Consider the following 16553-nt stretch of genomic DNA (forward strand, 5'->3'; position numbering starts at 1 on the left):
CAAATAAAGTAAAACTCACCAGGATATTTTTGTCTTCCAAATTTCCCTCAAAGCCGATGGCTTCAGGATGATGTTAACAACCAGATCACTTTATCTAAAACTCATGAAGCCCTTCAAAACAAAACAACAATACCCTGACAATAAAAAGCTAAATATAAATATAAATTGAACTTAATGTAAGATGTACAAAGATACATGTTAAAAACAAATAAATGAAACAAAATCACATCCGAGATGGTTACAGATGTAACACGATTGATAAGAAGATGTAAAGTTGTGACAATCAGAGGTTTTATGGTAAACTGTGACAACATCATTGATAAAGGATTGATTTCTGCACCGTGCTTTCACACCTCTGTGTTTCTCACTGGATCAACCGTGATAAACTTTCTGGCTGCACTAACACTCAAACTAATGTTAGGGAAGTCGGCTGGTCAGCACCAAACCCGCGGTCATCAGGGTTTGATCTGTCTGCATACAGAAAACATGGACTCACGTCTCTCATTAAATCTGTCTCTCTTGTAGGAATCTACACTCTCCTTCTGTTTTTGAGTTACAACCACAGCCTGACCGTTCATGACTGGGGACACACTCCACTGCTCTAAGTGTAATATTGTAGGAGTCCGCTCAACACTAGAAAAAGTGTTAAAGAGGAGAAGGACACAGTAAAAACAGTAGTTTAAAATATCACTTGTTCAACAAATATTCTACATTTTCCAACAACAAACATTTTGTTTCTTCTCCTCTAAATGAAATGTTTCTGTGCTTGGAAAAGCTCTTTAGAGTCTGTATTTTTACCACACAATCAATCCTCAAGTGTAAAATTTCTACACTCCTGCACTGTGACATTTTCTTTTCAGTGAGTTCTTAGCAAACTTTACTCGAAAACACTCCTCCAGATTTTTGTACTTTTCAAGTGATTTCATCAGATTGTGGCTCCTGCTCTGGAGGATCAAGAAGTTCCTGTGTTTGAAATATCTGTGTTTGTAAATTCAAGCAGATGATAAAGAGAGACAAAGTGGCTCTTTGGTACGATGTTGATTCGGGTTGAGGGCTGTTGGGTTTCTCCAAAATGGGGGAAATGAGTAGAGATCTTTCTTTCTAACCAATTAATCAAAAAGCCCCTCATGTCTGATCATTTAACTCTAACCTAACAACTTAGTGACCAAGCCCACAACAACATTTAGTAAAAGTAGTCAATCAAAGTGACTGAAGTAAAAACAACAAAACTGTAGAATTTTTTCTTCTTCTTCATTTTATTAACTTTTTGGGGGCTGTATTTTGTGGATGTGGATTTTCAACCTTAATGGAAGTTTGAAAGTCAAACACTCTCAAAACTCCTGTGAGGAACTTTCAGTTTGTGTTGCCTTTGGCGCCCCCCATGGATCAAGTACTGTACCTCTTACCTCTTTAATGATTTAGAAGTGGCTGTGAGGTAGAAAAGTGGAAAATGGCATGTCACTGTCTGCACCCACAGCTACACCATCAGGAAGTTAAGTAGCAGGGCTTCTGTGGCATGTCCTCCTCCTCAGCAGCATGCCATCATTATACCTGCATATTTTTGTCTTTATTAACAATGCAAATGCAACACAGTGATTTCTTTTCTCTCATCATCACTCATTAGTATCAAAATAAATCTGTTTGGTCACCTTTTGATGGTGCCCAGCCTCTTAGCCTCTTAGCTTAGCAAAATAATTGAGAGCAGGTAAAATGCAACTCCACATTACTCAATGGTATGAAACTCAATCATAAATGAAAGCAGAAAACAGAAAATAGAAAATAGTCAACTCCAAATTAGTAACAAGTGGGCTTTTATAAATATTTTCTGAAAGCAAAGGATTCTGGGAAGGATCACCGACTCCATCTGTTTTCATTACTCTGACTGGGCTAAAAGGCTAACTTCCAACTAGGCCAATTAACGTAAATACATTTAAAAACCAATGTACAGCACAGCACAGTATTATATTAATGTTGTTAAGGATGGGTACAGAATTAGGTACTTTTAGTGGTACCGATTGAATTCTGTCAAAAGTACTGGGTTCCTATTCATGAAAAATCAAAAGATACCATGTTTAAGTACCTAAATGCATCCTTGTGACTGTGAGAAAGTGGAAGAGTAGGTGATTTTCCATGCTGGACATGAACACAGCATTATAAGGTCATACAGTGAAGAATAAATATGTGAAATTTAAAAAAGTAAATTTAATTATTAAACAAACTGATATTTTTTACCACATAAACACAAAAAAGTACCGAAAACTGGTATCGTTGAGTACCGATACCGATTGCCAGGTACCCATCACTTCAGTAACAGAACCACAATCGTGAGACCACTTTCATTCCTCTGGTCTCTTTTGATCAAGGTGCTGCTGGATTTTGTCCTGAACTGTTGAAAACATATATCAATAGTAACTATACAGAATCATTCAAATCCATGCTCTATTTTCATACTGATGTTCAGCTTCCTTTTATGGCTTAAAGTGGGGCATATATGTGAATTTTTAAGGGTTTTTGGACCAGTATCACCTCAAAGTGCCTTTGAGTCTTTTCCAATTTCCCTATAAAAAGTTGAGATTATCAGTTTAACTTTATCTTCAACGTATGTAGTAGATGCTCTGCTGTAAGAAATGCATATTGGTCAAGCTCCCACACTTTATGTAAACCAACTGCAGACGATGTACATGCAAATAGAAAAAAGTCCACCCTGTCATAGACAGTTTCAAAGTAGAGTAAATACGTCATAATAACAATTGGACAATGTCAGGGTAAAGATTTCTGGCAAATGTGAGCATTTAATGAGCACATGGGACCTTCACTGATATATGATTCAGTTAGTAAGCCAACTATGTGCTGTTTAACAAACAGATTTCAAATTTCTGAATCTTCTTTTCTTATCAATTGATATTTCACTTTGACAGATTGGACATGTTAAGCTTAACAACATCCAGCTACACACAAAGTATGATAAAAAAATTACTGAACATACGTGTAAATACTTACTCTGCAACAAGCCACTGTTTCAGCCTCCACTGAATACAGACAGAATACTGGAAGTAGTGTCATCAAAAACATCAGTGGTTTCTTAAAGGGTGCATTTACCTCATCACAACAGTGTGGACAGGAGTTTCAGGGACACATGCAAAATGTTAATGTAATCACAAAAATACAGTGTACATGATCAAAATGACTCATTTTATCAAATATCTTACTGTGGACTATAAAACCATGTAAAACAAAATGTTCAGCGGACTTTAAGTGTTAGTTAGCAGAGCAGTGTGTGAGACATACCAAAATCACACGCATCCAATGAAGAAGATGTAAAAATGAAGGAAACACATTTTAAGAGACTTATTATTGTACTGATATATGTGATGAGGACACCAAAGGCACTTTATGATGATACTGACCCTTAAAGTGAATGAAAAGTTACTCATAAGAGTTTCAGAAAAAAACAAAGATATTCTGCAGACCTTCAAATCAAATATAAAAAGTTTTGTGTTTTATCATTAAAACGGTTTAATTACTGAAACAGTTTCACACAATGGAATATCCTTCCTGAATGATAAACCAGGCCTGATACTGTAACATGTAGATGGATTTAATACAAGACCAGAGACTGAGAGAACAAACTTTCTCCTTCTTTTTGTTTCATTGGAAAGTTGGAAAAACCTCCAGCATGACTTTTTTTTTTTGCCATGTATTAAAAACAATCCGTAATTTTTTACAACTTGTCTGTCATTTTACAAAGTTTGATGTGTTTAAGTGCAGTGGCAGTCCGAGTTACTACAAAGTTTTATGTCTTATTTATTGGTTTTTTTCTCTCTAACACACGCGTTAAGTGGCCTAAATGGTTCATCTCAGACTTTTGAAAAGTAAAACGTGAATTGAGTCATTTTCATTTCCTGCTCAGACTCTTGTCTCCACGTGTATCCCGCCGGTCACACACCGGAGCCGGCGGAGGAGCAGGAGTCCACGCCGCTCTTTGACATCCCTCCAGGGAAGAGGATATAAGCCACCTGAGGCTGCAAACTGGCAGCAGACCAGGCGCTACAGTTACACGGCATCACGTAGCCCGGGTGAGAGGGGGACGGGTGGGTGTGGGTATGAGTGTGGGAGTACTGTCCAGGACACGTCAGACCCCCAACCCCTCCAGTCTGGAAACCAAAGGTGTGCGCGCTGAAGGGCAGAGCGCCGGCGGCTAAAGTGTGAGGGACAGCTCCGGTGCTGAACTGCGCCACCGGCTCTAACAGCGAGAATGATGAGGAGGAGGAAGAGGAGGAGGAGGAAGTAGGAGCGAGGAGAGCTCTGGCTTTATCCCCAGGGACTAGAAAAGAGTCCATGGGAAATCCCTTTAAGTGCTCCGCTGCGTCCCCGAGCAGAGACGGCAGCGGGAAAAGGAAGCGGTCCCTCTTCAGGAGACTCTTGGGTTTCCTCCGGGGTCGGTACTTGTAGTCCGGGTGCTCTTTCATGTGCTGAGCCCGCAGCCTCTTGGCCTCGTCGATGTACGGACGTTTTTCGGAGTCGGAGAGCAACTTCCACTCCGCCCCGAGCCTCTTGCTGATCTCAGAGTTGTGCATCTTTGGGTTCTCCTGAGCCATCATCCTCCTTTGGCCTCGGGACCAAACCATGAAAGCGTTCATGGGTCTTTTGATGTGATCTGAAGGCTTTGCCATATCAGAAACTGAAGCATGAAATCTAGAAACTCACAGGTCTTAGAAATCACCTCTCCAAGGAGCTCATGGTCCACTCGTGCGTAAAAGAAAAGAGGATAAGCTGAATCAAAGCAAGAGTCAGAATGAGGAAAAATAGTCACTCCATTGGGTACAAAAACAAGAAGAAGAAGAAGAAGAAGACATGATGATTCCAAATCAACCAAAGCCTTTGAACAAAGTGGGATTGAAAAGTACATAAAGCGCACAGCCAGGGCGCATGAATGGGAGTCACACAGGAGCAGATTTGAAGGTTGTTATGGATGATGCTGGGCATGTCAGCCACTCATCTCCACACCGCTGTCACGGCGGGCAAAGCCAATGGGAAGGAGAGAAAGCGCTAATCCCTTCACAAAGTGACTGTACAACATTACTGAGGGATCTCCTCCTTCACCCCCTCCGCTGACAGTTTAGTCTCCCTGAGGACTCAAGAGCAGCCAGGAGAACAGGCAAGAGAGTCGGTGCTACATAAAACAAGAAAACATAAAGTTAAAGATTGTACAAGGTCATGGAAGTAAACTGTGAGATGTGCTGCGCCCTGACAGTCCATTCAAGGAGGTGAGTGCTGTTCTTCAGCTTCTCCTCCAAATTCAGGAGTGTAGTCAGAAAATCAGAGGTCACACTGGTCATGAGAGGAGCCTATCTGTGAATTTACATTTACAAATACACAGCATTTTGGTTTACTTAGCTGTTGATAACCTTTCAAAGTGTCTTATTGGAGTAACTCAGACACCTGAATTGTTGGTTTGTTCTCCAGAACTAAATTCAAACTGTAGAGCCACAGGAAAAATGGTTATTGATTATTCAAATATGGTCAACTTTTTCTGATAACACTTTTTTTTCTGAATTGGAATTAGAATCAGAACTACATCTAAGTAAATCGAGTATGTAAGTACAACAAAATTAGTGGACAGCTCCCCCCTAAGTGCAAAAGATGTGATAAATCTTAAATAAAACAGAAATATAAAAGTGTAATTAACTAAACAACACTGTATATAGCAGAGCTAGATACAATTTAAAAGACTATTTAAAGACACTTTGCAAACAAGCAAGCAACAAGCAGCAGATCCATTTTAGAAAATTGTTGCATACTTGGTTCAAAGCTCACTGCACTTAACCCAAGGTTGAATGACACAATTATTATTATCATCATCATTATTTTTTCTTTTAAAAAAACAAACAAAAAAAACAGACGCTTGTTAGAAATCCTTGATTGTTAATTTTTTTTTTCCCCACTTCCCTATCCGTGACTTTGTATGGACCACAACAACAAAATCTTTAAGAATAACATCAAGGATTTAAAAAAAAAAATTATGCTAGGTGTAGCCTAATGATTGTTTATTTATTCACCACTCCTCCATCTTCAAATTTAACTCTGGGATTTTTCAGGTTGGTAACTTTGGCAGATTTGATTCACAAGTTGATTTGTAGCAGATGTTTAAGCTATAGAAAGTTCAGTGACACTTGTGTTGGCATCTGTTAAGTTTCCTGTCACTGTTCCTCTTTTATTCTGATAATCTGGTTAAAAACACTTCAAGGAGCTGCATTTGTTAATAGAGCTGTCAACCAATCATCTTTCCAATTTAAAATATCATCAAAACCATGTTACTGGTGGTTTATGACCTACATATAGCCTGTCAGTAGGGGGTGCGCTAAATCTTGTGACTTCACAGTCAATTAACATTACTGGTACCATTTATAATATAGTCTATGGTCACTACCAAACAAGCAAAGAGATAAGAGATACCACCCAGTCCACAGGGATACCACATTTAATCACGAACTGAAAGTTTGTTACAGAAAGATTATTGTTTTATTTATTAAGAAATCATTTTTAATTAAAGTTAATACATTTTTTCAGAAAATATATAATAATGATGAAGGAAACTGAAAAATTTTCTTACTGATAATTATTACAGTCATAAACTCTTCGTCTTCAATCAACCTGATTGGACATAACTTCAAATACAGAAAGCCCGCTTCATTTTACATTTGTTTAAGTTTTCCAGTTTCACCCACGTTCCATCTCCTCTAACAGAATGGGAACATGGTCGGTTTGGAAAAGCTCTGAAATTTGTAATTTCACTTGGGGGAACTGTCATGGTATTAAAAATGTGTTCAAATGTCTCTATGGAGAGCTTTCTGACTGGAAAATACTGATGCCTTGTGTCTTATTGGTCAGCAAATAGTCACATCAAACTCAAAGTTTTGTTTCTTTGCACAAAAAAATAAAATAAAATAAAATAAAATAGGTAAATTAAAATAAAATAAAAATAATAGAAAATAAAATAAAATAAAACAAAACAAAAAAAAAAATAAAACAAAATAAAAAAATGTATAAAATAAACAATCCCCAATTCAGAGGATAGGACCATTTATTAAAACATTGCTTTAGATTATAGAATATATATATTTATATATCTCTGCTGAGTGTAAGTTAAGAGGAATCAACACACTTGTCTACAAAACTGCCATTAAAACTGGAGCTCAACAAAATGAAATTTAAAACACAAATATTTTCTAAATTAATTTTCTTCCTCTGAGTAAATCAGTAATTTTCCAGCTGTCTCGTAGGTAACAACACTGGGTAATTATTTTTAACATATCACTGGTGTGCAAGTGAAGCTTCAAGGGCTCTCAAAGGCACTAAATGTCTTTGTCATAAAGAATTAAAACCACAATGTTTCCCTCCGTCCACAGATCCATGGTGGTTAGCTGGAGCGCTGGGTTTAGCTTTTGGCTGCAGAGATAAACTCAGATATCAGTGCACCAGTGAGGAGGAGGTCTTTATTTAATTTGCCTCCTACAATCAAAGGCTCCACAGGCCTCTTGGAAGGAAAAATAAACAGACAAAAAAGATCTGGTTGAGCACGCCACATCAGTGCTGGAGGTGATAAGACGTTTTCAGAGAGTGTTATTTTCCTCCGGGTTTCCTCAGATGAGACGGCCAGAGGGATAAAGTGATTGGCAGCGGGGGGTCAGACAGTTGATCTGTCTCCTCATGGCTGTATGTTATCTGCTGCTGTGTGGGTTCAGGCCTCACACACAGGAGGAACCAGGGACCACACAGAGACAGTGATTAGTTCAACAGAGGAAAGCCTGCACTCGCACTCCACGTCACAACCTGCTTTAAATATCACAGCGTTTGGAAACCTCCTGTCAGGTGAACATTTTAAAGAAAGGAAACATTCATAACTTTTAGTTACGCTCATCACAGGCTGAGCAGCTTTTCAGTGTCAGCTGTAGTCAATAACTAACTCCTGCCAGAGCAGTAAACATCCAACAGACACAAGATACAGCATTAAGAAATATGTGTCATTACACGGAATAGAATAGAATAGAATAGAATAGAATAGAATAGAATAGAATAGAACTGTATTGTCATTGTAACAAGTACAACCGAATTGAAGTCACAGCAGCAATCAAGAAAACAAAAGTAAGAAAGTGTATAGAAAGTGTAAAAAGGTCCATAAGAAAATAGATGATGACAGCTTGTCCATCATTGTCCAGTTCAGCCAGCCTCCACCTCCACAGGGTCCAGGACTGAGCTTCTTCAGCAGTCTGTTCAGTCTCTGTCTCCTGGATCCTGTCTGCTCACAGCAGGTGAAGCTCTTCCAATGTGGTGTTGGTGTTTAGTGTTAGCTCCGTTAGCCATGTCTGTGAATAGCATGATGCTACTCTGCCCTCTGGTATTCCCTCTGTTGCTGGTTAGCACAGCTAGCTCGTCCATCTTATTGGAGATAGATCTTACGTTCCCAATAACGATGGATGGAAGGACAGGTCTATGTCATCACTTCTTAGCTCACACCTGAGAACCAGCATGTTGTCCTCACCTCCTTCTCCTCACCTTGTGGGAAGACATCAGGCCTTACACCAGTTAGCATTGACATGCTACAGGCTGCTAACAGCTGAGTTCACATGTAAACAATGCAGCCATGGTTACATGTAGGATCTCCAGACAAACACAGGAGCAAAAATAGAAAAAATATCACTGAAGCTGCAAAAAGTTTAGTGTCCATGACCAACAAATTAGCCACACAAAGTAATGATCCACTCCAAACACAAAGATTACGAAAAAGACACAAAAAAATTACAAGAAACAGACAAAGAAGAGAGAGCTGCTGCAAAAGGCAGCCATAGCCAACAGGGTGGTGCATAGCAATTAAATTAAATTAAATTAAATTAAATTAAATTAAATTAAATTAAATTAAATTAAATTAAATTAAATCAAATTAAATGTCTTTGAGAAATTCTGTAAAATACTTCAACATTTTCACACGTTATTGCCAATTTTAATCCTCTACTTTTTCTCAAATAAAGAACTGAAAGACTTTTTCTGCCACAAAAGCTGTCCTCTAACACACACAAATCTAGGTTTCATAACGTTTCTTATGATTTGGTGATTGATATAGCATCAGGGTAAGAGAACTGTTTGTTGTACATCAGCACAAATAATCTGTTTCTATAATCCTTCTTCATGCTAATCTTGGAAAAGAGCGGTCCCTTCCCTTTGAAGCTTTAAAAATCAATTCTATTTCATTATTATTATTTTACATTTTCATCTTGATGTGAGTCCAGATTTTATAAAATTATACACAAATAAGGGAACTGTCTTGCCCCGCTCCTGCATTATGTTTTTATAACTGTCCACCGGCAGGAAAAACATTTTTGTCAGAGCTTTAAACAGTGTGAAGAAAAGTTCCTGAAGAACAGTTTGGAGAAATCTTTTCCTCACAAACTAAAACCCTCATTTGTTTTTATTCTGCTCAAAGCTTTGAGCCCTTTCATTTGGGGGGGAAACAGCATTTGTTTGTGTACTTGTAAGTGTTTGCTGCGACTTCTAAGAAAGGGCAGCATTTTAACTCTGAGAGACGGGGGAAAGTGTGGAGAGGGGGGTGAGTAATAAGAAAAACTGCCAGCAGCACAGAATGGCCGTCGTAATCCGGTTATCCCCAGGGCTCTAAAGATACTGGTCCTCTCCTTAGGAGTCTATCTTTTCTTCTTATGTCAAAACTGTCCTCCATGCACTCAGGTGGATTAAGGAGTCACACTGTAGAAAGAAATTGACAGGTACAGAAAGACCTGGGGGTGAAAAGGAAATGAAAGAAGACACAGAGGTAGGCTGGGCGCCAGGGCAAGGGGAGCGTGCCAACATCCAACGAGAAACAAATCTGTCACATCAACCATGGAGGAAAATGCTAATGTCTGGTACTAATTCATGTATTGATTATGTGGATGATCTTTGGGAAAGCTGACTTTGTTTCCTATGTCTTGTCAAGTGGCTTTTCTTTCTTTGAAGGTTTTAAAGCTGTTGGTCACTGATGCTGATGCACCAAGTTTACTTCAGCTTATTAGCATTCTTTATGAGTATCCAACATAAAAAAAAATCACCAGAGAGGATTACAGTCTGGAAAGATCTCATATCCACACCATAGTCCACTGTTAAAGAAGATCTACAGAACAGCTTCTATGTCTTACCAGCTTTATGGGCTGAGATGAGTCTGTCAACTGAAATTAGACCTATTCTTGTCTCCTTGAATTCACTATTTTCACAGGCAACAAGCTAAAGCTATGAAGCCAAATGATGTCATACTGTTTTCTCTCAGGTTGGTGGACTACAAAAATACAGAAACCCTGAAAATCCCACTTTGCCCCAAAGGGTAGAGAAACCTAGTCATGTCACAGAGCAACATTACAGGTTAAACAACAAATTATTGCAAGTGGACAACTCTACAAGGTTGAATGTGCACACAATAGACTGTGTCTCCTCTGATTATTTGTGATCAAGTCTGGCTTTTCCCTCAAGGGAGGAGCCTGGACTTCAGACCGAATGATGAGTGGACATAAAACTGATCACGAAGCCTGATTTTTATCTGCAGCTCTGAAGTTTATCAGTGAAGTACAAGAATTACACTCTTGTATAACACAGAAATATCAGTCCACTCATTGCACTGCGTTACTATAAATTCTGATTAACTGCTTGTGTGTCACAACTGACACTGACATGAACGTCTCACTTGGCTGATGGTCAAGCATGGACTATCTGTTAATATATTAACTTACTTTCATGAAATTATTAACATTCAGACTCCGAAGTCTCTTTATAACTATATCACTTACTGCTCGAATAAGCACTCACATTACACCAGAGAAGCTAATAGTGGACAGATTTCATTACCCCTGCCTAAGTAGGGATGGGAATTGATACGATTTTGTCAATACCAATGCCCTTATCGATTATCTTATCAATTCCTGTTGTGAATTTTCTTGGTACAAAAAGTAGCTTTACAGGTTTTCTGTGTCAACAACATTTAACTGAGTTGATACTGTAAGTGAATAAAATGTAATTGGTCCCTGAGTCTGAATATTTCTGGGCATAAGAAACAGAAACAGGTAGAAATTGCACACAATGTGACGTTGATGTACTGTGTTGTAATATATTAATCATTCAAGTAGGCCATCTAGTGTCTCAAAGTGGTTATAGCAATGGTTTAAGCTGTTTGGAAGCTTTCTGTAGTTATGAAGTCAGCCATGAGCCTTTCATTAGCCTGTTAGCTTTTGACATTTGAAATTCTCAGTATTTTTACAGAGAGTTGATGTGATATGTTTCTGTGATTTAAGTTTAAATTTTATTCTGAAGCTGAAATTATACTGATGTATGCTAACTGCTAGCATATCAATGCAGTTTCTTATATACTTTAGCATCAAGCTTGCGCTATTTTGTTATTTTGGTAAATAAGGTGATTAATACCATTTCAAATGTACTGAATATGAATCTCCTGAGAGAGAGAGTAATGTGCATTTCTTTATGAAGTCAGTTCTTCAGTAAAACTTCAAGCTGAAAATCCTGAATCAGAGTTTTCTTGGGAAATGTTATCTAACTGCTAAGCTAAGATAGCTGCAGCAGACTAGTTGACGTAAGGCCCGGCGGCTCCGGCACAATGTAAAGAATTAATAAGGGAATCGTTAAGCACAAAGTCTAACAATATCGATGGATTAAAACATTTCTTATTGATTCTCGACAAGAACCGGTTTTTGATTCCCATTCCTTTACCTAAGTCAGACTATATAATAAGGACTGTATTGTTTAGGTTGACTGCGTCTTGGAACAAACTCCCAGTAGTGGTTCGTGACATTAAGGATAAATGTATTTGGTGTTGACACCATAATTTTTTCTTGGATAGTACTGTTATTAGATTGAGTGAGTTTTTGTCATGTGATATGGGATGTAGCTTTTCCTAATTTTATTGATTTTGTTTTTGTCCGAACAAGTACTTTTAGTGCTGTCATTTTTTTCCCCTGTAGTTGTTTGTAATGCAGATTGTAAATTGTGTGTGTTGTATGTTTTGTCTGGACCCCAAGAAGACTAGCTGTTGTCTTCAGTTAATGGGGATCCTTTTAAATTAACAAGTAAACAAATAAACAACTACAGCTTGTGCCGTACATGACAAATGGGTCAAAATTCCCTCTGCCTGGCCTGTGTGAAAACTCAACATTTCAACACACATTTATGTAAACCATCAGCTACTTAGAAACATAACACAAATATTAAGGCACTGTGTGTTTGGTTGATTATTCTTTTAACAAAGCTTCTTGGCAAGCCTGTTTATTTCTCTTTTAAGTGGTGCCACATTTATAAGGAACATGAATTTGTGGGTTGTGCTCATGAAAAATTTGCCAAATCTTCTCTCTGCCAATGCCAAACAGCCTTTACTGCCGTCAGCTCTTATTTGGTGGATTGGTTGATTGAAGTCTACAGAAACAAGGTATTTTATCAAGGGATGATACCTTTCACATTTGGAACGATGCGGTACTGATGCCTGGTACCTGGCAATTGGTATTGGTACTCAACGGTACCAAATTTTGGTACTTTTTTTGTGTTTATGGGGTAAAAAAAAACAATTTTTAAATGATAAAAAACACTTTTTTTTTCGTTTTAACAGATTTATTCTTCAGTACATAACTTTACAATGCTGTGTTCATACGTCCAGCATAGAAAATCACCTACTCTTCCACCCCCTCACAGTCACAAGGATGCATTTAGGTACCTAAACATGGTACCTTTTGATTTTGCGTGAATGGGTACTCGGTACTTTTGACAGAATTTGCTTGGTGCCTATAAGAGTACCTAATTTGGTACCCAGCTCTAATTCTAGCAATTCAACAATTTGGTCAATTTATTTTACTTAACTTACACCTTCTCCACCTCTGCTCCCCTTTCCAGTACATGATCTTCCCGTGTTAGAAATGTAAGAGCAGCAGGACTGATGTTCATGCCCAGTGTAAATGGCTTAAACCAAATTATAATTTTGTGATTGATGTCTGTTTAGTTTCCCAATAATTTCATTCTACACAGAGTCTAAAGCCTTTATCTCTCTTATGAAAAGTCTAGAGACAAAATGTTTTAAAAAATAAGCCAATGAGTGATTCACAAAGTGAATGAAAGGTTTCAGCCTTTTCAGAGACCCAGGTCCTGAGACTCTTGTGGCCCATTGCTCAGGTTTTGGTCCTGATCATTTCCCAGTTTGTTTTACTCTGCGGCACGTCAGCATGAAGTCAAACTTTTATTCTAACCCACCAAAAATTCCTTTAGTGAACTGCAAAGAAAGCAGTGAATGGGTTTCCATCTTTTGTGTGAAAAGTTCAGATGCACCCATACTTGAAATTCTGTCATTTCAGCTCCATATAAACACACTTGGATCCTAAAAACTGCATTCAAGTCCTACAAGAGTTTCTGACACTTCTGAGCGGTCCATTAGGAAACATTTCAGGGAGAAAATCCCTGAGATTTTCAGCGCTCTGTGGGGGGATTTCACTAAATCTTGTGCTTATTCTGGTGATACTTAGGAAAAGTAAAGCGGTTTTAATAGCTTTCCCCTGACACATTGATGCTGGAATATGCTTGAGCTGTGTGGCAGATAGCTTCAATCCCCAGAGGTTGTGAGTCTCCCCCTGCCAGTACACTTTCATACGGCCCCATCTAAACTAAATTAATTCACCCCCTCCAACATCTGAGGATAAACCTGAGGGCCACATTACTGCAGCAGCTCCTATCAGCAGGCTTGTAATACAACCAAGTCAGCAGTCAATGAGATACATTTGCAACCAGGCATTTGTCAGCGACTCTGCCACAGAGGCAGAGATTTAAAATGTCCTGCAGTAAATGAAGTGCTGCTTGAAAAGTGAAAGGCGCCGCCTAAGCAGGCAGCTGCTTACTCCAGATGACAGCCTAGCTGAGGAGGTGATGATGGGGTGAAGATGGGGGTATCAGGGGAGTAAACCGGGGGCTACACGTTTGATTTCACCCTTTATACTGAGCATCTGACACGTCAGGAGGCTGATCTCTGAACACTTGACTCTGATTCCGATGCTGATAAACTAACATTTGACCAACTGATCAATACACTAAATACACTAGAATGATCTATATCAGAATCTGGAACATCTTCTGGGCTATAAATTAAGTTTAGAGAGGTAAAAGCCTCTTAAAGTGAGGGGTTAGATTCAATAGCAAAAATATCATGAGATGTTCTGAACCTAGCCAAAGATCAGAAATGATAGACACTCAAGTTTAACAAGAGATGGTATGTTGAGACATGTGATTTAATACAAAAAAAGAAAAAACAGATGGATTTGGAGCCTTTCTTTTTTATTGAGTATATATTTATAATATCATAATTTACATAACCTACTGTATTACATTAAACTACTAATATATCTTAAAGAGAATTTTATAATACCTATCCTTTAATTTTTATCTGAGTTCTCTTAGTAAGGTTATGGTTTTTGATGGATTCCCTTTGTTTATACTGATTGTTCTGTAAAAATGTGATTTTATTTTTTTGAAGCAGATTTTGAATCCCATTTATGTTTTAAAATGTATTCATTGTTTTTTTCTGTTGTTTATCGAAGGGATGTTTTAGTTGTGGAACAAAGGAAAGAACAAAGAAAGACTTACACATTTGTTAAGTCCTGCATTATTAAGACTATTTAACTCATATCAAGCTTTAAAAGTTGTTTTTCTTTTAATCCTAACCATAAGCCAGCCTACTTATAGAAATCTGTATTAGTATGAAGTTTTGCAGACCTTTACCTGGGTCCTTGATACCAATCATTTACCTGAAAACATTCAGAGTCTGTTTTTTAACCGTGAAGGAGGTTACAATCTGAGAGGTGAAGACAACTTTAAAATAATAAGTAGACGCACAAACATTAAAAGTTTCTGTGTGTCTGTTATCGGGGTGAGCATATGGAACAGTTTAAGTGAGGAATTAAAGAAATGTTCGAGTAAAAACAAGTTTAAAAAAATGTACAAAATTATGATATTTGCAAGATACCATAATGAAGAGAATTAAGGAGTCTGAAAATATTATATGGTTATTATTAGAATATAATGATGATGAGAGAATTATATATATCTGTCTGAAATTATAATTACTTAATTTGATTAAATTAATTAATTGGATAAAAGTTTTCTGTTGCAATGTCCAAGCATTAAACAAGGGTGCGTGGACATAGTTGACTTTGTTTGAGTGCATAACATCTGCATCTGTTTATAAATAATTGTTTGGTAAAGGGGTGGGAATTAATAAGTTTATACTTCATCCCACTCCTTTTCGAATATGTGATTAGAAAATGTCTGTTTGTTTGTATTTGTTTCTGTCTTTGACAGAAATTTCACTTTGACCTCTAATGTAAATTTTCACTTCACTAAAGAAAAAAGGAATAGGTTGTAGATCCTTACTGCAATATAAGACACATGTTATCAGAATGATAGTGTAAATAATGTGAGACTAATAAAGTGTTCCAAAAGCACTTTTTTGTCATTCAGAAAAATAATTAGAGAGGGAATGGGCTCAGGGGGAGAAAAAAAATATGTGGCTAAAAATGAATAAGTACAAAAAAAAAACAGAAATCTAAAAAGATAACCTTCATTAAGCTTCTGCCACAATATTATGCTCACTGTAACAGACAGGGAAAGATGGTGTCAGGTGTTATCTCATGCTTTAGTGCCTGTCCTGAATCTAAAATAGGGAAGGAACCACTCACAATTGATGAAAGAAGTAAGTGGAAAATCTTGAAAACCTCTGTATACACACAGATTTCCTTTGTCTTCCATGTAAATGATTACTGTTTTATACTGTCAGACAGTCTATGATATAAACTACAACCTAATCACACAATAGAACAACTATAAGTGATATATTTAGTCAAGAAAAGTAAGGTAAAAAAACAAGACATACATAGGATTAAAATACTGGAATAATGATTTTACAGGGAACACAGGCCCCAAATTTTCATACTATGAACATCCACTAGAGGGCAGTATAACAATGGGTGATAAGCAAAGCTCAAACTGACTGGTTTTCAAACGTTTTAGCAACAAAATTAGAACAAATCCAGGGACAGTGCACACAGGGTTATTACACATATATCAGTTCAGTTTGACAAAAGGCAGGGCTCGTCCGGGATTTGAACCCGGGACCTCTCGCACCCAAAGCGAGAATCATACCCCTAGACCAACGAGCCATGCAGGTATTGGGAAAACAACAAGATAAAATACTCATCATTGCCCAAAATTGATGCAAAACAATGTGCAGAGAAACCAAAACCAAAGATTTTCGAAGATTAGCAGAAAGCAGTAGGGCTAACAACTCAGTTTTATGCTAGCTAAGCTCCTCACTTAGCCTTTCCGATTAAGTCAATTGACAAACATGTACATTAGATGAAATGTCAACTTATCTTTGTTTTATACAGACTACTCAGGCATGTTGGTCTTTGTTTTTATCGATGCATGGTAGTTATCTGGATGGACATCTGTATAGATAGCCTCTTTTTTCATTG

At 37.7% G+C, this 16553-nt stretch overlaps 1 protein-coding gene and 1 non-coding gene across 2 annotated transcripts; both read right to left on the reverse strand.

The window, feature by feature from the left end:
• Positions 1 to 3938: 3938 nt before the first annotated feature.
• Positions 3939 to 4803, reverse strand: LOC141804580 (transcription factor Sox-14). Its single transcript, XM_074689077.1, has one exon. The coding sequence runs from the start codon at positions 4671 to 4673 to the stop codon at positions 3939 to 3941; it is 735 nt and encodes a 244-aa protein (XP_074545178.1). The 5' UTR covers positions 4674 to 4803.
• Positions 4804 to 16166: 11363 nt separating this feature from the next.
• On the reverse strand, positions 16167 to 16238 carry trnap-ugg (transfer RNA proline (anticodon UGG)). Its single transcript has one exon. It is a non-coding gene; the product is annotated as a tRNA-Pro (tRNA).
• Between the last annotated feature and the right edge of the window lie 315 nt (positions 16239 to 16553).

The sequence above is a fragment of the Halichoeres trimaculatus genome, unplaced genomic scaffold, assembly GCF_033239565.1.
Source record: "Halichoeres trimaculatus isolate MK-OKI-2021-1 unplaced genomic scaffold, fHalTri1.1 fHalTri1_scaffold_15, whole genome shotgun sequence".
In the NCBI taxonomy this organism is placed as follows: Eukaryota; Metazoa; Chordata; class Actinopteri; order Labriformes; family Labridae; genus Halichoeres; species Halichoeres trimaculatus.